The sequence below is a fragment of the Danio aesculapii genome, chromosome 8 (genome assembly GCF_903798145.1).
Source record: "Danio aesculapii chromosome 8, fDanAes4.1, whole genome shotgun sequence".
In the NCBI taxonomy this organism is placed as follows: Eukaryota; Metazoa; Chordata; class Actinopteri; order Cypriniformes; family Danionidae; genus Danio; species Danio aesculapii.
Window position 1 is genome coordinate 40,370,946 of NC_079442.1, and position 26,008 is coordinate 40,396,953.

The following is a 26,008-nucleotide window of genomic DNA, read 5'->3' on the forward strand; positions in this document are numbered from 1 at the left end:
TTTTGTTGAGTTATTCTTTATTTAGCAACCACTGAGTTTGAGAGGTGCCAACACTGAAAACATCAGCAGCGGATAAGAAGTGTTCCCTATTCGTTATGAGAATCTTGCTGTAGTTGAACACAATATACAAATCTTAACAGGTGATGTAAGAATGTTGGGAAGCTTTATAAGTAAAACACGAAGGGAGGAGAGGAGGCATTTTGGTGGACTGTTAACTTCCTTTCCACAAGGAAACATGATATGGCACGAAAGCATTCTACAGATAAACGGATGACAAAGGCGACAAGAGAATACCAATGGAAAATGGACAGCGCCTTCAAAAAAAAACCCCAACAAAACTGCTGACTAATCTTACATTCATTCACATCACCTCAAAAAGAGTTTTCTCCCAGTGCATTAAATGCTTCGAGAACGTCTTAAACTTCAGTTAATATGCCTTCAATAAGTGGCAAGAGTAAAATGCCGTAACAGCCAAATCAACAGAAAAACATACACTGTGCCAAGTACAGTAAACAGACCCCCATAACAAAAAACAAGGTTATTTAAAGTGCAGATGAACCAAGTCAGTCATGCAAGGAACGGAGTGATAATCAGTTGAACCGAGTGTTCATGCATACAATTTAGAACAACTTCGGAGGAAGGATTTCAGTGGTACAACTAAAAAAACAAAACCCCTCAAAGGGTAGAACACAAGAGTATCTGTAACTGATACAAATCTGTACCCTTAACCTACAATGAAAAAAAGTAAATAAATAAAATCTATACTAATTTAAAAAAAAGTCTAAAGATTTCCTCAGAATCGGAATCATTCATGAAGGGTTTTAGTGATGAGGAAACTCCCCTTATTTATCCTCTGCTGATTTGTAAGAGAATTACCTAATGCTTTTTCACATGTGCACTGCGAAAAATTCTTTTATTTCTTAAGAGTTTTTGTCTTGTTTTTAGTCCAAACATCTAAAAATTCTGAAATTAAGAAGCTATCCTAGACAAATAAAAAATTAAGTTGAATTAGAGCATTTTCTGGACTTATTTTAAGTAAAAAAAAATAACTGAGTTTTTCCTTAAAACAAGCTAAAAAATCCGCCATTGGTATATGTAAAATAATCTTACTTCAAACCGAAATGAGATTATTTTACATATGATTATTTTAATTGTTTTGAAGCAAAAAACAACTTATTTTTTACATTTTATTATTGGAAGCAAAAAAAAAATTTATTCAGCTAAATTAAATTTGGAATTTTCAGATATTTGGACTAGAATCTCCAAGTAAGAAAAGCATTTGCAGTGTGAGAGAGAGGGAGAGTAGGAAAGAGTTTCTTCAGAACACTCCTGAATACTGTGGAGAAGCCTACAGGACTGTATGGGTTTGTCGTTCCTCCGCGAGTGTGTTCCAGGCTACAGCGCACGGGGCCGCTTGGGGTTAATCTGCTTGCTGGCTTGTTCCTCCTCTTGAAGTGCAGACCGGAATGACCTCACTTTATCTGATAATACAAGCAGACGCGCATCCATTAGTGCTTCATCATTCCATCGGGAGAACATTAAAAAAGTAAAAGAGCATTCTCAGCATTTACCTCGGAGTTCAATGAGGATCTCGATCTTCTGGTCAAGAATCTGCTCAAGCTGAGAGGAGTAAGAGTCCACATCATAGTCTACCTCCTCAGTCATCTCCAGGAGAACCTTCTCATCCTCAAGCCACCTGATAGACTCCTGTCAGCACAGAGTAAGAAAGTCAATAATAAAAATAAATAATAATTAGCTATTCCTTTTAATGTGGGACTGAACTACTGACTTCACAAAGATGCCGTGTGAAAATGAAAAGTATAATGACCTGAAACACAGCCCTGTGGTCCTCCAGAACCTGCTCCTCCATCTCCACCAGCTGAGACACCACTTCGTGAAATGTGAAAAGCTGAGGAGAGACTTCCTCTTCCTGTTAACATTCAAATAAAAGCTTTTAGACCACATACAAGAGGAAGTCTTAATGGTTTGGGGGTCTAAAGTGATATTTAGACGTGTTAAAGGGATATTGCACAAAAAAACCTAAATTTACTCAAGGGGTTTCAAACTTTTATGGGTTTCTTTTTTCTGATGAACACAAAAGAAGATATTTTGAAAAATGTTAGAACCCTTCCATAGTGGGAAAATCAAATACAATGGAAGACAATGGTTGCCAGTTTCCAACATTTTTTAAAATATCTTCTTTTGTGGTCAACATAAGAAAGAAACTCAAACAGGTTTGTGACAAGTGAATGATGACAGAATTTTCAGTTTTGGGTGAACTATCCCTTTTAGGCCAAGAAATGATTTGAATTGTTTAATCAATCAGATTTTGCTTAACGTACATGCTTTAAAGTTGTATGATCATGTTGATTTTATTTTGATAAATTTCTTGCGTGGTGTTTTGTTTATTAGTTATAGCATCATTCATTTGAATGTCTCAGTCTGTGAGAACTTAGCCTATATTGTTCTGTTAATGTCGAAATGCAACAAAAATAAAATAAAAACAATCTACCAACTCGAAAAAAAACTGAAACAATGGCTGTTTCTCAATATGCGTTCTTCAGCAATCTTGTGTCATCATCATCCACCAAAGTTCAGTTCCAAAACTCAAGACAACAAGAACGGAAGATGCGTGAAAGTTCCCAGATGTGTTCTTGATATTGAGGATGCATCGATGCAGACTTGAGAGCAAAACTTGCTCGAGAAATCAGTGTGGCTGAATAAAGGAGGTGGGAAACAATTTTATATAGATTTATTATTAAAGTTCAGAGATAAAACTTATTTGTCTCAGGAGTGAGTTTCTGTAAATGAGACTGTGAATGTAAACATTACCATAAATTTTTTTAATAAAGGCATAAACACATTAAGGGTGTTTATTTGCTGAAATTCGTATTAAAATCTGTTTTATTTGTATTGTGCAACATATATTTGTACAGTCCTTATGGATAGTATATATTGGGAAAAGGGGAAAAACAATAAATTATTGTATGAAAGCTGTTATGTTGAAATAAATTTTAGTTAAAAAACACGTGAATCTCATGTGACCGTCAGGAAGAACCCAGCATCTCATTTCTCTTTCTCTATTCTCGCAGTCTCCCAAGCTCGTTCTTCTGAGGTAACTTGGCAAGAACGGTCACAAGAACACAACTCCGTTCTCAGCATGCTTGGAATTGAGAAACAGCCAATGAATGCATTGTCTGCAATTGTCTTGTTTATGGTTTAAGTCTTATAAATATCAGACAATATAAAGCTTTTACATCGATAATAAAAATGAAGTCTTTATTGACCGTATTCATAAATGTTTTAGAACTTCCGATTCAGTCGCCTATGCGAGAAATGACTAGGAATATTAAATGGCAGAAAACGGTCAAACTACTTGCTCTGAAAACAAGTGTTTGCATGACTATACAGACAAAGTAGAATAATATAACAAGAAGTTATCAGTTTGCCACTCAAAGCAGCAAAATGAGCTGTTTTTAACATCTAAAAACTAATGGAAGTGAATGAGACCAGAAGTCTCGAGCCAAAAAGATTCAAATGGCTGCGCCCACTTGTACGCGGAGAATAAGGTGAATTGGCACATATACTAAAGTGTGTATATGTATATATATAATATATATACATATATACATACATATACACACTTTAGTATATGTGCCAATTCACCTTATTCTCCGCGTATATATATATATATATATATATATATATATATATAAAATGTATGTATGTATGTATATATGTATGTATGTATATGTGTATATATATATATATATATATAAAACAATAAGCAAAGATACAACTCATTAATAAAAAAACAATGTTCACTACAAATCAACACTACTTTTCAGTACTATTGCTTCTTCAAGTACACGATATGCTTGTTTAATTATTAGAAATGGATGGTTTTTACTTTAGGATGACCCAATTATGTTTCAGAGGATGCATAGTAGCATAGTAGGATGAATTTTGAACACTGCAGTAATGGCAGCTCCAAAATGAGCTTTGCTATCACAGGAACAAATTACATAATAAAATTTGTTTAAATAGTAAAAAAGTAAAAATTGTTTCACAAAATTACAATTTTACTATTTTTTTAATTACATAAATACAGCCTTTTTAAATCTTAGAGACTATTTTTAAACAGTACTGTATTCTTTTAAAATGATCTCTATAGTGGTTTTAATTACAATGCCATTAAGCATTGTTTTAAATATGAAGTATGAAACAGGAAAGAAGTGTTTTACATTCTGTTCACAGAGCAGTTTGAGGTCATCTCTCTGAGGGGAGTTGCCTAATTCCCACTCCTCATCCATGATGTCCAGCTGGTTGATGGCGTTGACATTGGGGCGGATTCCCTCCGAAACAGCATTGGGATCCACGGTCAGCTCCTTCACTCTAAATGCAGACATTGACAGCATTTAGGACGTTGTTTTGAGAGCAACCATTCTAACCTAAATGACACCATGCACAGGTCAGAGGACTTTTGTGCAGCTTGATTTGGCAGTAAAGGCCTGAAAGACTTTGCTTCAGCATAATCTGAGGTTTAGTGCATAATCACCAAAGTGTAACCCAAAGCAAAGCTACATACTTCTACATCAATTTAAAACAGAACCTTCAATGACGAAAGGTTTTGAGTCTAAAAGGTTTTATGCTGCTAGAAAGCAGGCATTTGGACAGTCTACGAACAGAAACAACAATTTTAGTAATTTCTGCACTTAACACAACTGTTTATGGTGTCATCTTATTTGTACTAATTATATAGAGGGTTTATGAGCATTAGGTTGTTATTTCTAAAGGAGAAGGAAGGACAACAGCACCACAGAAATGCTAGACATTCCCAGGGTTAGAGAGATGACAAGACAACAGATCAGAAGGGAAGTTAAAAATATTTACACCAAGAACAGCCATTAGTGTGAGATATAAGTGCAGCAAATGTGTCTGATAACATCAAACAGACTGTGGTTATGTGTATGGCTGTGCATGAGCGTTTCCATGCATAGGTGGCAAGCCAACACAGAATTGTTGGTTGTTTGCTGAGCAGTGTTGGGGGAGCTACTCTGAAACCGCTTGACAAACTATAATGTCAACCACAAGTTACTAATAAAACAAGCTAAATAATTTCAAGCTGTTTAAGATGGCAATAATAAATTAATTAGATTATTTCAAACATGAGCACTATTTATCAGAGACGACCAATCGAAACTGGATGACATGACCTAAAATCAAAATCACGATTAAGTCAACATTTAACCTTGATTTCTTTTATTTCTCATTTAGTTTTTATAGCAGTTTCCAAATTAGCATAGAGATGTATTGCATATATATGGTTTTCCACAATGGGTACACAAAACAACCAAACATCGAAATCCAGAAATTGTAGAAAAAAGGTAATTATAAAACACAAAATAAATAAATAAATACGGATGTTACATTAATAATTCAAGGACATTATAAGAACAATCAAAACAACACTCATAATTGTTTTGTATATTGTCAAAAAGAAAAAAAATTAATTTACTATTTAATTGTGTATTTTTTAAACCCATATTGTGGTACCCAGTCTACCTTTTTTCCATAAACTATATACATATGAAACTGTGTGGATGGAAGTTTTAGGATCTTAAAAGTTTAATGTTTATTTATTTGTTTATTTTTTAAATAGGTATTGTTCTCACAATCTTTCTTCTATGCATTCTCTCATTACAAACTAATAGTATGCAAAATAAACAAAATAAATTCACATCTTTCGGACTATACATTCTATTATTAATAGAAGAATATATTCTACCCATTTTCTCCATGTCTCATTAAACGCCTCAGTCTGTAAACGACGATTCACTGTTAGCCTCTCCATCTTAACCTCGCTTTCTATTATTAAATGATTATTTTATTATTATTTATTAACTTTTTCCCCTCTCATAGTTCATATAATTTGTACTGCAAATATACTCAATTATTAAAGATCTTTTTTCTAATGAAAGAGCACGTTCCTATTCTTTATGATATTAAAATAATTGAAGGAAACAAACCATTTATGCAAAAAACTTTAAACTGAAATAAAAGCACAAATTGCTTGAAACTGAAGTCATCTTTTGAAAAAAATATAACATTTCAGTTATTTAAAAGACACAGATTTTTTGCAAACAAAAAACATATAAACATATATTTAATTGTTAAAAGTGGGAAATAGCCAGCAAAGATTTAACAAAACACTGAATTAAATATTTCCTATTTGACTTTTTTTGATAGAACTTATGGTAACTCTTAATAACTTAGGGAATAAATTGAAGGAAAATGAGTGATGCTTGACATGTTATAAGTAAAAAAAAAATGAAAAGTTGAATATTTACTAAAATTGTCTGCATTTACTCACTGATTTGCTGAAGTGAAAATGCTGATTATATAGGAGTTCGGAGCCGTGGGCCTTTGAAACGCATTGGTCCTGCCCAATACCAAATAAACTAGCAGCAAAGAAAATGACTTATTAGTATAATTTTTATCATTTATTTATTATTTTATTTAATATAACTAACTTATGAGACACTTGCATTCGCTTTATTAGTCAGATTGTCATGCATATGAACAATGCACACAACGTGTTGTCAGAGAAACTCTCAAGTGCTCAGTTTGGCCACACATGATAATATATTTTTAAAGGAGAAGTATTAAGAGTACTAAAAAAAAGCTGAATAAACAACATGGGAAAATTACGTCAGTTATAGATTATGAATTTCAGTTTCAGTTTTTTTCAATGAATCATCCAGCCCTATCTCAAAGTTACAATATCAAAGATACTGTACTAATACAACTAATGAAACAGCCTTATAGTTAAAACAGTTAAAAGAACATATTCTTTTATACAGGGTGGGCCGTTTATATGGATACACCTTAATAAAATGGGAATGGTTGGTGGTGATATTGACGTCCTGTTTGTGGCACATTAGTATTTGTGAGGGGGCAATCTTTTCAAGATGGTTGGTGACTATGGTGGCCATTTTGAAGTTGGCCATCTTGGATCCAACTTTTGTTTTTTCAATAGGAAGAGGGTCATGTGACATCAAACTTATTGGGAATTTCACAAGAAAAACAATGGTGTGCTTGGTTTAATGTAACTTTATTCTTTCATGAGCCCCCTCACATATACTAATGTGCCACAAACAAGACGTTAATTTCACCAACCATTCCCATTTTATTAAGGTGTATCCATATAAACGGCCCACCCTGTAGTTTCAAAGAGCAAAACATTAAAATAGTTACAAATAAAGCTGGAGCAGAACTTTTGTCAAACTCTGTTTCCTCCCTGAATTAACCTGTTTTTAAGCAAATTATTTTAATAAATTATTTAATTATTCACACAGTAGCTTGCTTTGTTTTGAAATCAATCAGTTGTTCCAAACTAATAGTTCAAATTAATGATACAATAAATCACATATTAAGACATAATTATGGTTTAGCCACTACATATTGTGGTTGTTTACAGGCAGGCCTAAACCCAGGGTTTCTGCAGGTTTCAGCAAGTTAAATTTAAGGCTTTAAGACATTTTTAAGACCATTATGAATGAAATTTTAGACTCATACAGGGATAAATGCTTAGCAGTTTTTTGAATGGCCCAGTTGGAAAAGATTTTTATTTGCCCTATAAAACTTTGAATAATACAATAGTATTAATTTAATAATTAAAAAATAATAACATTTTAGTTAAATGAGAAAAATATTTTAAATATTGTGTCAAAACAAGCAAGCTCTAGTTGTATACATACACTTTTTTTTTCAACCTAACCTTTCTTAACATCAAAATATATTGAAAAAATGTTTTAAAGGTTTAAAAACTATAATAAACTAAATGTATGCACAACAGTCTGTCCAGGAACAATTGTGTTTGTAAGGAAAATAATGTAACCATTATAGTAAATAGAGCTAAAAAGGACATTCTTAAATAAAAAAAAAGTTAAACGTTTTATTATTTACAGTATTTATTGGATATGTGTTGGCCAGATTAGGTAGCAATAGCTTTAAAAAGATTTAAGACTTACAACACAATATTTCAGTAAATTTAAGACTTAAGGCCTAAAATTTTGTTGTTCAGATTGAAGACATTTTAAGACGTTTCGATACCCAGCAGATACCCTGGAACCAGCCCAAATACTCGCTCTGCAATATATTCATTCATTCATTCATTTTCCTTCAGGTTTGTCCCTTTTTTCATCAGGAGTTGCCACAGCCAAATAAACTGCCAACTTATCCAGCATTTGTTTTACACAGCAGATGCCCTTCCAGCTGCAACCCAGTAGTGGGAAACATCAACATTCTTATACACTACAGCGAATTTAGTTTATTCAAATTAACTATAGCACATGTATTTGGACTGTGGGGGAAACCGGAGCACCCAGAGGAAACTAGGCATGGGCCGGTATAAGATTCTGACGATATGATAACCTTGGATAAAAATATCACGGTTTCACAATAGCATGGTATTGAGATTACTGCTCTAAAATATAAACTTTTTAAATTTCTGGGTAAAAAACAAAACCTTTTTTCCCCTTTGATCACAATATATTTTGATTTGGGAAGCATTAAACATATTTTGGAGCAGTAAATATGTCAGGCTAAATACTTCAAATGAATTATTGACTTCTGCTGTCTTCATTTGTTTTTTAAAACACAGATTTTTTTTTACAATTTCAAACAGCACATTTGGATATCTTTTCTACCAGAGACACTGTTGTCCTAAAAAAAACAAAAAAAAAATGTAAGTAAAAAAATCTTACTCATACCTTAGGAATGGTATAGCAGAAAATTTTGACGGTTTTAAAACCTTGACTTTTCCATACTGCGGTATACCTTGAACGCGGTTATCGTCCCATGCCTAGAGGAAACCCACGTCAAGACGGGGAGAACATGCAAACTGTACACAGAAATGCCAACTGACCCAGCCAGGAATTGAACCAGTGACCTTCTTGCTATGAGGCGACAGTGCTAACCACTGAGCCACCATGTCACCCTCTGCAAAGTATTGTTTTATTATAGTTACATATCAAAAAAGAGAGAAAACCTTTTTGTCAATATCTCATACCCCTCTATCAAGTAGTGTTACTTTACAAAGTATCCGTTTGATATTATTACACTACTGGCACATGAAGTTAGTACTAAAGCTTAGATCTACTTTTATTTCCACCCCAACACTGCTGTAGTGTATCTGACTGGCAATAATGTGGGAAGCTGCATAGACGTGTGCTCATACTCATAGGTAGGAGAGGGTTCAGAGCGACTTCCTCCCCCCTGAGAGAAGGGGATGTCAGAGGGGCTAATCCCAAACTCCTTTACTCTGAAGACAGAAGTCAAGACAGAACAGAGAAAAACAGCAAGACAGAAAGAGAAGAGCACAGCCAATCAGAAGCCATGTATAGTTACAAGACTTTTCCCCATCAGCACTTGCATGTCAAATCATAGGTAAATACAACAGCTTGAGTGAAGAATTTGTTTATAAAAATATTAAATACAGTTCTTTTTTTACCCTACATTCATTCATTCTTCTGCTAAACACAAATGAAGATATTTTAAAGAATTGTGGACTTCTATGGTTTTTTCTTTCTTGCTATGGATGCTTATTTTTCAGCATTCTTCAAAATATCTTCTTTTTTTAAATGAAAAAAAAAACACTGATAAGTTTAGAATCACTTGAAGGTGAGTAAATGCTGACAATATTAATATTTGAGTAAACTTAGCCATTAAAGGGATAGTTCACCCAAAAAATTTTCACAGGTCATCCAAGATGTAGATGAGTTTTTCTTTTTTCCATCAGAACATACGTATAAACATAAAGAAGATTTTTAGCTGAAATAGTGTACTTACTATTTTATAGTAGACCTGCATGATATTGGAAAAATTTGATATTGCGACCTTTTTTTCTCTGCGATATATTTTGCGATAGAAACACAATTTCACCAGATGACTTAAATAGCTCTATTTGGAAAGTCATTCATTTAGATTGATTGAAATGATTTTGTAGGGGAGTAAAATATAAATATATCTTATGTCATTTATTATATACATATAATAAACAAACTACAGTCATAAATAAACAATGGAGCAAATGTTAAAGTGACATAAATAGTGCTTCGTGGTTTTAGAGAGTCTAACAGCATTCGGGTACAGAAATTTAATAATCAAATGTAAAAAAACCTTGCAGAGTCTTCATCACAGAAATTTGTCAATACACTTAATCTTTATTAAACTTCTTTATGTGCTATTAAATGCCTTAAAGTCTCTTTAATGTCACAGGCCTTAAAAAGAGAAGCAGATGATAAACTTTCACTCAAATAATAAATTCTGCAGTGTCTCCACAAATCTCACATGTTTTGAACTGTGCTTTCTGGTCAACTATAATCCCAACTCAACATTGCATGTCTTGCGATGTGACTATTGCAGACACACACATTGCAATATCTTTGCTTAAACGATATATTGTGCACTAGGGTTGGGCGATGTCAACCAATTTGGCATCATACGATGTCTAATGTGAAACATCGCAATGGACGATGGCATCATCATCATAGGCGGCGGTGAATTAATTATTTATGAATAATTATTTCATAACAAATTAATTAATTGTAGCCCACAGCTTCAACTACCTGACCCGCATGGTCTTTGATTTACCCATAACCAAATCATAAATAAATAAAGATAAGTTACGCACAAATTACCACCTGTCAATCACTTTTTCCGCAGGACTATGCATTAATAGGCAGTGATCTGTGTAGTTATAATGGTGTCGACAAACTTGGTTGGCAAAAAAGCTGCACAACCAACAGGAACCAACCAACAGTGTCTGAGGTTTTCGCTAAAATTACTAAGTACAAGCGTGAAAACAAAAGATTAAAGCAGTGTACTGACGCTGTGACACGTTACCTGATAGATTCAAAATACAGAAGAGTAGTTAGATAGAGACAAGATAAATTAAATTTCACGTTTAACAACTATAGTGATCCAGCAGTAAATTCTTGATAAACTGATGTGCACTGCTCTCTGGTTTTTGTGCTCAAAGCACCCGCTGACTGCCAGGAGCTCAGACAACCGCATACTCTGCAGCATGACAGAGTGTGTGTGTGGTCACGTGATGTGCTTTTTCAGCAGTATAGTGTGGAAGGAGTGCTTTTCAGAAATGCTAGATGAAACGCTAGTGTAGACGTGGATTGTTTTCGTTCTAAAATGCCATTTGAAAACTAAGTATTAGTGTAAACGGGCCTAAGTGTGTTTTTTCGTGAGCGGGTTGCTGCTGCGACGGGGGCGAGGTGGAGGATCACGATGATGCTCAGCATCGTGATGTCCACGGCCATCGGCGATGGCATCGTCTTTTGACCCAACCCTATTGCGCATGCCTATTTTATAGCAATTTCCGCAGCCAAAATAAGCATACGTACAGACCATTTTGGCAAACTCGCACTCCTAGTTGTCTTGTCAACAAAACTTGTCACTATTCCTTTACATGTTAAAGGCACGCCCCTTGACCCCGACCACATGCTTGTCATCAGAGTGAAAGGACTACAAACGACAGATATGTGTTTGACGAGGCTGTGGATTAAAACTACTAATTTTTAAAATAATGATCAATTTGTTCCGCAGACTGATCTTTTTGCTTCACACTTGTTTATTATTTATCTGAAAAACAAATCCCCATTTAATACCATTATATGAATCACCATGAACCGACCACAGATTCAGCTTTAAATGTCCTAATAAAGAAAACAGTCACCTACATCTTGGATGTCCTGTAGGTGAGTAAATTAATAGGGAATTCTCATTATTGGGAGATCAATCCCTTCAAGTCAAAAATGTTAGCGATATATTTAAAATGTCTCTATAACAACTGAAGAAAAAAAAACATATAGCTTCTATACATCTGCAAGAATGCCACTCATGTTTCATTTTCATTATTGCACAGCACAACGCCACGTCCTCACCTGTTGGCATATCTCAGAGTGTTTAGCGTGTTCTCACAGGAGGCCATACCAGGAGAGATAGTGGCAATCTAAACAGACAAACAGTCGCAATTAGAGCTGTGCAAATAAGCAAAGGCAAACATCCCACTGTTTAAGATTGAGCGTTTAATCAAACTTACCATGCATGTCCTGGAGTTCTCACCAATAAATGAGTCTCTGAGGACCTGTGTGAGCTTGCTCGCTCTAAATGGGGTGTGAGGCTTATTACGGCCAAGAGCTCTGATACATTCCTAATACAATGGGACATGCAAGATTACAGTGATTAGGTGGAGAAATTCAAACTGGCACTTCAAACTCTGATTCTGGCAGCTGGTTGCTTTTTGTGTGGCCTTTTTAAAGCACTGACCTTCAGAGCTAACAGACTCTTGTTAATTTCAGCTCCTTCTAAACGAGTCTGCCGATCGGCGCTTGATGTGTCTGCTCCACGTTCGTTACCCGCCAGATCAATGAGCGAAAATTTGCCATGCATCTTGCCCTTCCTTCGTAGAATGATTTGGAAGACGGCGTGGCTACGGGATGAGTGTGCATTGGCTGATGTCTGACCTGATGTCCTGAATTAAAAAGGTAAAAATTAAGTGTTTAAGGTGTGTTCCAACATGCTGTGAGGACCAGAGATCGTTGTATTCCTGTTTTATACAAATAATTACAATAAAATAGTGTATATAATATAAAATTTTTCACCAATTCAGTATTACCTGCAACTGTTTCCTATTTCAATGAGTTTCAAGACATCTTCCGTACATTTGACCTCGCGCTCCTGAAGCCCAACCACTTGCACCTGCTGCTTCCCATCTTCTAGAACACGCAGTTTAGCCTTACGATTCAATAGATCAAATACCTAAAAAGACAGATTTTGAAAAACTGTTGTAAAATGTTTAAATGTCAATCACGGTTTCAATGACAAAAGGTAAAACTCACTTACCTTTCCACTATAAATTTCGAAAAAAGTTGAGTAAACCTGAAGATCCAGCTTCTTATAGTTTGGTTTCTTCAGCATGAGAAAAACATCTCGAGCTGAGTGTATAAGGCATAAATTAGATGCTTGAAATAAAAAGAAAAAACTAATTACAAGAACAAATCAATTACCAGCTAATGCATAGATTCCTTTTGAACAATCCTGGTTCTTCCCCGAAAAATCTCCACCCATGGTCTAAAACAAAACAAGCATTTGTTTGTAACAAACGGAAAAAAACACAATACTGTTAGGAATAAAACTTAAAATGCTGTGGCCATTTTTGGTAAAAAAAAATAATATATAGCAAATAACATTGAACAAATGCTTCTTACATGTGTTTTTCCACTTCCTGTTTGACCATAAGCAAAGCATGTGGCCATTCCTCTATCAAAGATGGTTTCCACAAGAGGTCTTGCAGTAAACCTGCATGGAGAAAAATTTGGATTTTTTTTAACCCTTTGACTGCCCCTCTACCAGACGGTTGACTATGTTTTTACTGTTTTAAATAAGAACTGTTAAAGTCATTTAAAGAATGACTGTTTTAAATAATGGTTTTCACACACAGCATTGTTGGTTTACAAAAAATAAAAAAATAAAAAATACATAAAAATTAAAATCAAACAAACTTAATCCTGTTGCATTCCTACACTTGATTTTGGTTTTATTGTAAAAAAAAATTAATAAATCTTAAATATTTAATGGCATACTTAAAAAAAAGGGGTGTTTTAGTATTCAAAAATGTTTTATTTTGAATACTTGTTAAAATAAATTGGTCTTACACTTCATATTTTCAGATTTTTCATAGTATATGTATTAAGTCCGGTACTTTTACCATGAACAGACATATCAACCATTTGGTAAAGGCTGATATTTTAGAAATTATGGGATCTGTTGAGAAAACATGCATTGAGTGTGTAGTGATATTAGGTAGTTAAAGGTTTAATCAAGACTTATTTCCTAAATGTTTAATGAGTAACCAATAAAATCATCCTTTACCTGTAAACCATTTCATTTGTTGTGCTGTCATCAAAGGCATAATCAAAGCGGAATGTTTGGTTCTCTAGGTATCGCGTCAGGTCCACCTTCTGCTTTGGTTCATGAACCATGACAACATCCTTACTTGGAATTGTGATCACATCTAGGTCCTTTACACTCAATTCTACAGTCAACACAAGGGAAACAATTACCAAAAATACAAAACACAAATTGAAGCCCACTAATTGTCATTTCTGAAGCATTACCTTTTTTATTGAGAGGTCGCTTTCTAACACAAACACATATTCGGTGCTCTTCAATCTGTCGAAAAAAAAAAACAAATCACACTTTAATTCTTGAAATATTGTAAACTAAACCTGCAATATCTTAGAATTTTCTGGTTAATAATAAGGAAGCATTTTCACTTGTTTATCATCACTGAAAATAATTCTCAAACACAGGGTTGTATTTCATAATCAAAAAATATTTTAAAAAAAATAAAAACATTTTTCAATTTACTTTTTTTTTCAGAAATAAAATAGTTTAGTAAAAAGAAAACAAATTATGCAAAAATCATACATGACCATCCTAATACTTGTTAAAAGATGTTAAAGAGCCCATATTATGGGTTTTTGAAAATGCCCTTCCATGTAGTGTGTAACACAGCTCTAAGTGAAGTGAAATATCCAGCTAAGGCTTAAATCTGTAAGTGTACAGTGTTTAAAACTATTGATTCATCTATAAAAGAGTCGACTCATAGTGCTTCAAACGAGTCGTCTTGATAACGAGTCATTAGGTGTTTCGTGATGATGCGACTACGAAACACAAGTAGTTGCGTGCACAAACCCGGAAGATTTGAAACCTGCGGCCCGCCCACTAACAGAAAAAAAAGCCACACATTCGCGGATATAACTGAGGACGTTGGTGGTGAGGGAGGTGTCGCGGACGCCGCCCTCTCTATTCTGCCGCCCAGGTCGCCTCTATGGATGCGCTGGCCCTGTGTGTGTGTGTGTGTGTGTGTGCGCGCGTGTGTGTGTGTAAAAAGAGCAGGTCGAGTGTGATTTACATTCACCCACTGGCCGCCAAAATCCACTATGAAGCGTGTATGCACTGTGACTACTTTTATATTGTAGATTATCTGCTGGGCATTTCACTCTGTCTCGTGCTGAAGCCTGTCAATGTTGACCAATCGCAGCAGGCTCTCATCGGTCCAATCAGCGCAGATTAGCTTCGAACTGAGGAGGGGTTTGGGAACAAATGAATTGCTGAACGAATCATATGGGAGTCGCTGGGATAATTAGGTAAAACTAAATGCAGATTTTAAGACCATGAAAGTGTTTTTTGACCTAGCATGCATATTAGACTGTTGTTGGAGACCCTTACAACTAAAATATGACCCTATTTCATGTATAATAGGGGCTCTTTAAATTAAATGTAATTGTATATTAAATAACTCAGTCATTTAAAACCTACCAAGTCTGTCGTGGTTAACGGTCGATAGTCCAAACTTCCTCTGAAGTCTCGGATCATCTGCAGTATTTCATAGTTCGGAATCGTTGTATCAACTTCCTACAAAACAAAACAAGCACATTCACACTCACTAACACATTAGCCAAACATTACAAGTTGAAGATGGGAGGTTTAGATTACTGTTTCTCAACCACGTTCCTGGAGGACCACCAACACTGCATGTTTTGTATGTCAATTTTGTTTGTAACACCCATTACAGGTCTTTCAGTCTTTGCGAATGAGCTGATGATCTGAATCAGGTGTGTTCGTTTAAGGAGACATGGAAAATGTGCAGAGCTGGTGGTCATCCAGGAATATGGATGAGAAACACTGGTCTAGATGATGTCTTACCTGTGCTCGCTTCTCTCTCAGTTCCTGTTGCTGTAGTCTGCGTCTCTCCCTCTTCTCCTGCAATTTTTCCACTTCCTTCACACAGTTCGACTTCCTCCTTGCTGTTAGAGCAGAATCAGGCACAACTCCTTTTAAACAAAGGCCACAATCGTTTCCTCTCTTTCAGTCTGCCCCCCTCCCACTCTGCGTCTCCCTCTAATATAAGTGTGTATGTGTGTGGACAGAGTGGCCATAGTGCAAAAGCCAGAGCCTCTGGCAGCTGGCACACGGTAGCGCCAACAACCCTCTCCATCTTAAAGAGCTCTATTCTCAGAACAAGCCTTTTCCAATGTCATTTACCCATGCGCTCTTGCTGTCCACAACATACACCACATTATTGCCTGCAAACAACAGTCTCAGCAGAACATGGAATAAAAGATTGGGCCATATAATGAAGTCATTAATATTCATCTGACTGACTCTAATTTCATCCTACCAAAAACAGTGCGGTGTGTAATTTGAACAATGACTCTTTTGGCAAACTAAGGTTGAAATTACAAATCACTTCACGGTTCCATTTGAAGAGAAATAAAGTTTGCTGTTAATTTACTCCAATATACAGGTGAATTTTGTTCATCAGTAGAATATTAAAGCAGACTTTTACCTAACACACTTGTGACTAACATACTATACAAGTTAACTGCAAGCACTTTGAAAGAATATCTGTGAACAAAAATATCTGTGGCTACTGATGATACATTGAGGTCTGCATGGCTGTTGATTAATAATATATATGTGGTTAAAATGCTATAAATGATATTTAGTTTCTTGCACAGACTGATCATTTTGTATCAAAAGATATCAATGCATCATTTGAGGACTCAGTTCTTTTTTATACCTGTATATGTGTAACCCAACTGCACCCAACCTGGTCTGAGCTGGGATTAAACCGATGATTCTTTGTATGGGAGTCGGTTGCTCTAACAAAGATGTTAAAGACCATGGCCTCTAGCGTCTGTCGCTAGAGCACCTTTAAAGGTCAGAGGAGTGAGGTTTACCTGCATAGCACTTTGCTAGCTGGCCTTCGTTACACTCACCCCCCCCTAAGTCACACTCTCATCCCGGAAGAGCCTTTAAGTGTTACCCACTGGTCCTACTGCACCCATTCTGATCTAAGCTGGTATCAAACCATCAATTCTTTGTATAGGAGTTGGTTGCTCTAACAAGGAGGCTCAAGCGGAGTGAGGTTTAATTGCATAGCACTTCGCTGGCTGCTTTCAATACATATGTTTTGAATTTAAAATGCCATTACTTGTATTTAATAGATAACCAAGGACCACAGTTTTAGTTAAAAAGCTTCTCTAAGATTCTACCAAAACACACATCACCCACATCCTATATGGCCTTTTTCACAATTTGTTAAGGGATAGGGGTGTCACGGTGGCGCAGTGGGTAGCACGATCGCCTCACAGCAAGAAGGTTGCTGGTTCGAGCCTCGGCTGGGTCAGTTGGCATTTCTGTGTGAAGTTTGCATGTTCTCCCTGTGTTCACGTGGGTTTCCTCCGGGTGCCTGCACAATCCAAAGACATGCAGTATAGGTGAACTGAATAAGCTAAATTGGCCGTACTGTATGTGTGTGAATGCAAGAGTGTATGGGTGTTTCCCAGTGTTGGGTTGCGGCTGGAAGGGCATCTGCTGTGTTAAACATATGCTGGATAAGTTGATGGTTTATTCCATTATGGCGACCCCTGGATAATAAAGGGACTAAACCAAAAAGAAAATGAATGAATGCTAAGGGATAATTGTTTTGACACCAACATTTTTGCTGTAGGAGATAAATATAACACACATCTTCTCTAACTTGCCAACTTATCTTTATTCTCTGCCCTACATTTTCTGCCCTTTTCCAATAAACTGATTCCTGAAATTCTGATTCACTTATTTGTGTATTCTGCCCCCATCCCTGCCATAAATAAGCAAATAAGACGTTGCATAAAAACACAGAAAGCAGAGCAGTTTTCATTCTAGATTAATTCAGCAGACACTCTCGTAAGCTTCATAAATTCAAAGCTAGAAAATTAATCATGGAGGTTTTGCCATTTATTGATTGGTAGCTGAGGTGTCCAAACCACACCCCAAGATTTGAGCCAAGACAAGGACCGATGATTAATGGCTTAAGTGTATGGAGAAAATCCAAACTTTCAGAGGATGCCTTTTCTTTATACACGGCATACATCCTCTGCAGGGGGCCTCAATCCGCCTTTCAGCATTTTCCTGTGGGGAAAAGGGGGTTGACAGGAACAGATTGAAACGCACCAAGGAGTGTCAGATTACCGTTTTGTTGTTGCTGCTGAGTTAGCTGGCTTTGGGTCTGGCTCTGTGTGGGCTGAGAGGGTTGTTGTGCTGGTGGAGGGGGTGCTGATTCTGGCTGCGGTTGTGGCTGCTGCTGCTGTTGTAGTTGTTGAGCTGGCCGTGCCCGAGTCGAGCCCACTGTAAAACAAAGCACGTAAGAGTCAGCAAAATCTCACTAAAGACAAATGGAGACTATATCTGAAAATTTCACAGCATCACTAGAGCTCTCTCACAACCCTCTGATACACTATATTTTGGGACACAACCAGTGTAGTATACGGAGACAATGAAAAGTCATGTGTGGACTAAAACATTAATTGTCTTTTTGGCTTAGTCCCTTTATTAATCTGGGGCCGCCACAGTGGAATGAACCGCCGACTTATCCAGCATATGTTTTACGCAGCAGATGCCCTTCCAGCTGCAACCCATCACTGGGAAACATTCATACACACTCACTCACACACATACACTACAGGGAAAACGGAGCATGTACTAAAACAGTCACTATTAATAAAACACCCAAGCACTTTCAGAACACTGAATTATTTGTTTGAGTGTTTTGTCATTTATGTAAAACAGATCTTTTCTTTCAAATTGTCATTCACATCGAAGTAAAAAAGATTCTCAAAATCATTTTTAAAGTAGATTGAAGAAGACTTAATTTTATATCTAAACAATCAACAAACTTCACAGTGACTATACTGGAGACCTTTTTCCCAGGATATACTGCAACAGAAAAGTCTGTTGGTTCACCAGAACATTTTGAATAACAGAGTTAAGATTAACAGTTTGACTAAGAGTTTAATTAACAGTTTACAAGATCATATAAAAAAGGAATACATAGATTAGTCATCCACAATACAATTAAGGGTTGGGACACATCAAGCTGATGGACAGCCATTGGGTTTCATCTGTCAGCATCGGTCCAGCTAGTTAGTTTGGTGTGTTCTAGACGTCGCCTCTAGTCAGTTAATGTTGGAGCTCGTTGACCAATTTAGCATGTGCAATTGGCATTGGCTAAAAACAGTGCTCTGACTGGTTATTCAGCAACGAATCAGAGAAGTGTGACGTAGTGAAGTGATGTAGCAAGCAAACAATTCAAGGAAAGAAGAAACACAAAGAAGCTGGCTGTAATTCAGCTACATTTTGCTAAATATTTGCAAACATTATGGATTATTACATTATCAGACATATTTAGAGGAGAGAATCCCTCCGTGGTGTGTAACATTTACAGCAGGCATGTCCAAGCTCGGTCCTTGAGGGCCGGTGTCCTGCAAAGTTTAGTTCCAACCCCAATTAGACACACCTGGGCTAGCTAATCAAGCACTTACTAGTCTTTCCAGAAACATCCGTGCAGGTGTGTTGAGGCAAGTTGGAGCTAAAATCTGCAGGACACCGGCCCTCCAGGACCGAGTTTGGACACCCCTGATTTACAGTGATGAACGCTGGTACTTAATGCTGCTTTGTTTGTGCTCTTCAAAAGTGCGTCAAAAGTTCTGACTTTGCCATTCAAAAAGAGAAAACAGATACTGCCCCCCCACGATGTGACACGCCCTCTTGTGCAAGAGCAGAACATGCACTCTTGAATCAGTCGGCTTTCGTCTGTTTGGTGTGCTCAAATGCAGCTTTTTGGTCCAGACTGAACCAGACATGAGCCAATGCCAATCGACAACACAGTTGGGTTTTGTAGATACTAGTAGTTTGGCTTTGGATTGGTGTGTATTGGCCAGTATTTTGAATAATACGATGAATTTCTATTTCATGTTGACTTTAGATATTCCTGAAGAATAACGATGAATTGACCGTATTGAACATTTTAACTTTGTTCTACAATAGTGATATAGTTTTTGTTGTAACCTGCACTATTACATAGCAATAAACCCTAAAGTCAAAATTTGGCTGGATTTTTTTTTTTTTTGGTTTAATAAGCAATTATCTCAAATCTAGGGAAATCATTTTTGTGCACAAAACCATGAGGTTCATCCTAATTCACATAGTTCATAATGCTATTTGAGACATGGCGATTGTGTTATTACCATATAGCAGCTTTTTGTAGTAATTTCATCACAACAAAACTTTAGAATAAGGCAAATTCAGAAAATAAGTGTTGCTACCCAGCAAGCACGTGTTCTAATGAATTCAGAGTACCCTGTCAAGATGAAGATCTTGTAGAATGTGCACTCTCTGGCTCTCTCAGGAGACTGACAAATGCACATGCTGATCCTTCAAACTGAAGCACCCTGTCCATGCACACTACATATTTATATAATTAATTCACAACCTTTGTCAGTTTAATAACCGCTCATGGAGATGCTGCAATTCAGTTTATGTTGACTCATTGTTTAACCCTATTCCTGAGTCATATAAGAGCAAACATACCTCTGTTGTCTCTAGATGGAATTTCGCTCCTTCCCGGTGCAATAGTTCTACGATTCTGCACACAAACAAAAGAATACAAAAAAGGTTAAAAAGAAAGCATGCAAGTTCACAGTTTAACTCTGAACTCGTACAAACCTTAGGGATTTTGTTGACCTTCACAGAGCTGGGTGTAGGAGGCGGTGGTGTAACAGGGCTCAGGGAAATCTCCTCCTCTGGAGCAACATCTGGATTTAGTGAGAAAATACACTCCAAATCGATCTGTTTAGACAAATGAACATTACAAGAAAACATGTTTAGAATATTCTAATCTTGATGAGACAGAATGACACAGGGAACATGATGAACAAATTTATCATATCTGAAATGAACACATGTTCATTGACAGAGCACGTAATATGTTAGAGTTTCATACTGCACCCTAACAACACCAGCATGTTGTTCCATCCATTATTAATAATACAGGCAGCGGAGAGGCTGCTAGACTTACCTCTTTCCCTTTAGTGTCTCCATTTTCTATCCATTCCACAGTAACACTTTCATTATCCTCATTTAAAGAGGTCACCATGGCCTGGTGTATTCGCCCTGTAAGAAACCCAACACCTCTATGTGAGAATAACACATTTAAATCATTTATTTTTGACCATTTTGAGGGATCTGAAAGAGGTCATCTGATAGAGGTGACATGAAAGATGATGATGTCAAAATATATCTGTTTCTCCTGACACTTCAGAAGTTGTGCTATTAGTATTAGCTAGTAAAAAAGTCAGAGCATCATTGAAAACAAACAGCAGTGTTTTAGTATCTATTATTCAGAGCTATTCCTATATCTCACTCCCTGCAATTATTCAACAGTGGCATCAGCAGGAAAAGGCACATATTATCCTGCCATAAAACAAGCTATTTAAAATCCAAGCCTTCAACATCAGGCCAAACAAAAGTTAAGATCTTGCTTGAAGTAAAGGCAAATCTCTTTGATGCTAAAGAAGACCCCCTTCTGTTTAAAGATGTCACAAGCACTGTTCGTCTTCAGAGAGCATGTCAAGAGTCATCTCTATTACGCAATACATTAAACTTCTCAAAGGCACAGGACTGGTTTGTCTAACACAACAACAGATCCAGACTCATTGTTCATTTGCTCTTTGTAAAATATAATGCAGCTTCTCAAAGAGGTACACTCATAATTTATTTTGACAGTCTTTCAATTTGTGTTGATGCCAGCACCATTGAAATGCGAAATAATTATTTGAGACATCAACACATTAACTAAACCCACATTTTGTAGATATCTTTAGCTGCAATTTATCTACTGAAACATCAATATGCCTTAAAATGTATACGCTACTAACATACATTTGAATATTCTGGTCAGCAATATTCAGTCAGACAAAGTTTGTCCTGACACATTTTCCCCCCTGATTTAAATAATCCAGATTTGGCCACTACTAAGCCATCATTAGAAGAAATTCCTAATTTGACAGAGTAACTTGTTCCATGTTAAATGTAACAAATACTAGAGCTGCACAATAATGGAAAAATCTGATAACTGCGGTATTTAGTTTTGCCACGATTTGGCATGGGCCGGTATAAGATTCTGACGCCATGATAACCTTTGACAATAATATTATAGTCTCACAGTATTGTGATTATTGCTCTAAAATATATTCTTTTTAAGTTTCTGGGTAAAAAAAATAACACTTTTCCCCCTTTAAACTCAAAATATTTTATTTTAAGAAACATTTATAATATTTTGGAACAGTAAACATGTGAGGCTAAATAATTCAAATGAATCTTTGCCTTCTGCTGTCTTCATTAGTTTCAAAAACACAGATTTCTTTACAATTTAAAACGGCATCTTTGGTCATTTTTTGTGTTTTAAAACCTTGACTTTTCCAAACCGCGGTATACCTTGAAAACGGTTGTCGTCCTATGTCTAGCCACAATATATTTTGCGATATGAATATAATTTCACCTGATGATATGAATATCTCTATTTGGAAACTTTTCCTCAAACTTGATTGACTGGGATAATAAAGTCTTTCTCTATGCAGTCCATCTGCACAAATTACAAGCAAAAATAAATAAACATTTTTTTATGGTTTTCTGGAGAGTTGAATAGTATTCAAGTACAGAATTTTAACTATCAAAATAACACGGTCATTATTGTATAAATAACAAAAAAAAAGAAGATTTTTAATAATATATTTATTTGATAAACTATATAATCCTGAGATGTGACTGTTGCATATACACACAAAGATGCTTAAACAATATATTGTTCAGCCCTTTTAAACACTGCTTTTGTGCAATACAAATAGCCTATAACGATTATACAGAACAAATGTATGTTTTATTTCTGCTTTTTAACTCAATATTAGCTAAGATTACAATTAAACTAATAAAAAAAACTATTTTATTAATGACTTATTTTTAATATCAATGATAATAAGAACAACAATGAAGATTTCGTAGCAAAACTAGTAACAACATTACTATTTTTGTTATTCATGCAGAGTTGTCCTACCTTCTAAAATTATTTTATCTTTTGCCTTGAGCCAATTATCATGGAAGCTTGATTCTATCATGCACAAAATAGTCACTTCAAAAAAGTACCAGTGACTTTTTATATTGCAATTCTTTCTAGCCAATCAGAGTTAATATTTCATAATTATGACTTTTCTTCTCAGACTTTCTATCTCACAATTTTGACTTAAAAACTCTGTGGTAGTGTTGAGCTTATTTCACACAATTCTAAGTGATCTAGACATTAATTCAGAATAGTGATAACATTTTGCAATAAGCTGCACCTACATTATTTTATTATTCTTTTTATATGTGAAGTAGAAACATGCAGTCATAAATTACATACCTAGACATCTATAATCTAATAAATGTCCAACATTTAAACAGTTATTCTTCAAACACTGCATTAACTTACAATACACGTGAAACACTGGTTCTGTTTTAGAGTGACTAATAAAATATAAATATCGACAATACAATATTGAAGTAACGTTGGTTTTATATTTGCACATTCAGGCTTCTCCTTAATAATATCTTTTCAGAAAAGTATTATTTGCAAAAATCTAAATAGTGACATTTTTTTAGCAGCCAATGATTATCAAAGTACACAGTCAGTTTGTTCAGTCAATTAAATAGTGCTTAAGTTGTTTTAAAGTCATTTAAATGCGATTTCAGACCCAATGTTCAAATTAGCGTTTTAAAACAGTATAAGGACTACTAAATATACGAATGCACAAATATAAAACCAACTTTATCTCAATCAATACAATTATGATCACCTGATTCTGTTTATAACATTACAACAAATCCCAAACTCCTGTTGTCAGCATTTCCTTTGGCCACTAGGATGCTCAACCCTTGAGTCCAAAGAATGACATCATACAAGTTGAAGGGAACTTGCTGGTCATCTTCAAGTCTTGACACTTTTAGCTAGGGGCTACCTGTTATCTACAATAATAGCCAACATATATTACTGTAAATAAAACAGACACTCAGATGTCATGATAAACCCAAATGAGTGATTGATATGAGGTGACTGATGCTAAAACTTGGGTGAATTTAAGACAAAATACTAAGCTAAACAAGGTATCAGTAAACCCAGCGACCTCCCTCTCTCCATTTACACCTAATCTGTCAAACAAAACACTCATTTGCAGATGATTTAAGATGGCTAACCCACATAAATCCAGAAACTACAGGATTTACGTGCTTGCACTCCCTGCCAATATTACACAAATAATTGCCCAATAATTTGCAATTCCTAAACCAGAACCAAACTCAATCAAATAAGATCGCTGATATTATGAACAACTAAACAAACTCCACCCGGGTTAGCAGGTGGCTAACGTAAACCGACAGTTGCACTGTTGATTGACATAAGCTCGTTAACTACCCCGGCAACCACCACCAACAGAGTAAACTTAACGCCATATATTGATTTATACCAGAACCGACCACCTAAACGAGTGGCTTCTCTCGGGTTTATTTGTGGGGTAACGTTAGCATCTGTTAGCCGAACCGGGGCAACGACTTTAACGGACGGTTACAGGCGACCCAAATATGAACTCACCATCGCTGCGCTTTATCTCCACATAAATCCCCACGACGATCCTGCCGAAGTTCACAGCCATGGCTCATTTATGATACGAAGGGAATATTCGATTAGACGGGCGTGTGGGAACTATAGACAGTGTTTGTGTTTGAATTTTTCACATTTGTTGTTCCGTGTTGCTCAAAAAACCGGGAGGCGGCCACAGCGCGAGACATAAAAGAGGGAGCGAGTCCAGAGCGCGTGCGCGGGGGACGTACGACGTGCGTGGATTTTTTTTACTCCGCAAGTCCCGCCTTCTGCGCTATGATTGGCTTATAGGCAGCTGGAGGACTGTGCTAAAGTAACCAACGAAGTAACTGAAGCAGTATTGTACTTTTTGGGGAAACTCAAATGTGTTTGAAGTTTCACTGACAGTAGGCAGTCACACAGTTGAACACAGCTGGAGAAAAAGGTCTTGAATGAGGTATAATATGTACTGGCAGGCCCATAGCCAGTCTATTGAAAAGGTTTGTTTTTTTTTTCTCAGGAAGTGGAACGTTTTGCAGTTATTCGCCCCATTTTCTATTAAATTATGAGGTTCAAATAGTGCGTTTTAGCGACATTTTAAACACATTTTTTCGCTGGATTAGCTTGTCAGATAGTGCTAATAATAACCACACTTTTTGATGCAACAAAAGTATTCCCTACATTTTTGTCAAAGTGCTTATACCAGATTATTTTCCACAAAGTTTATTTAGAAATGTGCATTTATTACAGTTTTATTATTATTATTAAGTTATGGGAATTTTTGATTAATATGTTGAACAAAGAAATAGCAAAATATGCTTGTTTTTAAAATACAAATTTATTATCATCCATCATTAAAAAAAGGAATCTGTTAAAACTTGTTTTATGTTAGAAACTGTAGCCTACAGGCAAAAAACAAACTGGTCAGCTCATTTTCTCAGTCAGAATTTGTCCACTTGAATAATTTAAAATGACATTTGTCTTAAAACCTTCTTCTATTGGATTTTTAAATATAATTTATGATGGCATACTGTCAAAAAATGGGACAAATGAGCTATAGCAACCAAATTCTGGACTTTGTCAGTAGGGGTGGATCCTTCAAACCACCTAACCTCCCCTGGCATCTCAAGGAACAACAATATGCATAATTAAAACAACTTATTAACATAAGTTATTTCAATTTGTTTACTGTTCTGTGATTCTGTTTAAATAATACGATAAACATAATTGTTGCAGATAAACAAGTAAGCTGTTAAAAATTTACTCTAAAGTATTAAATCAATAGGCCCTTAGGTCACTAAATGGGAACGTCTTATGTTAGTATGTATATATATATATATATGTGTGTGTGTGTGTGTGTGTGTGTGTGTGTGTGTGTGTGTGTGTGTGTGTGTGTGCGCATGTGTATGTGTGTGTGTGTGTGTGTGTGTT

General features: G+C 35.9%; 1 protein-coding gene across 2 annotated transcripts; it reads right to left on the reverse strand.

The window, feature by feature from the left end:
* On the reverse strand, window positions 1–24,805 carry kif2a (kinesin family member 2a). Of its 2 annotated transcripts, XM_056463978.1 has the most exons (21): window positions 24,590–24,805; window positions 20,987–21,081; window positions 20,635–20,757; window positions 20,500–20,554; window positions 18,103–18,258; window positions 15,790–15,890; window positions 15,403–15,498; window positions 14,196–14,250; window positions 13,951–14,113; window positions 13,287–13,377; window positions 13,086–13,149; window positions 12,922–13,013; window positions 12,695–12,837; window positions 12,346–12,550; window positions 12,119–12,229; window positions 11,961–12,028; window positions 9,242–9,325; window positions 4,245–4,395; window positions 1,829–1,930; window positions 1,572–1,707; window positions 1–1,481 (listed from the first exon to the last, which is right to left on the reverse strand). In XM_056463978.1, the coding sequence occupies exons 1-21, from the start codon at window positions 24,648–24,650 to the stop codon at window positions 1,396–1,398; spliced, it is 2,238 nt and encodes a 745-aa protein (XP_056319953.1). In that variant the 5' UTR covers window positions 24,651–24,805; the 3' UTR covers window positions 1–1,395. The 2 variants fall into 2 exon arrangements, with proteins under 2 accessions (XP_056319953.1, XP_056319954.1); XM_056463979.1 differs by lacking the exon at window positions 9,242–9,325 and having other exon boundaries at window positions 24,590–24,804.
* Between the last annotated feature and the right edge of the window lie 1,203 nt (window positions 24,806–26,008).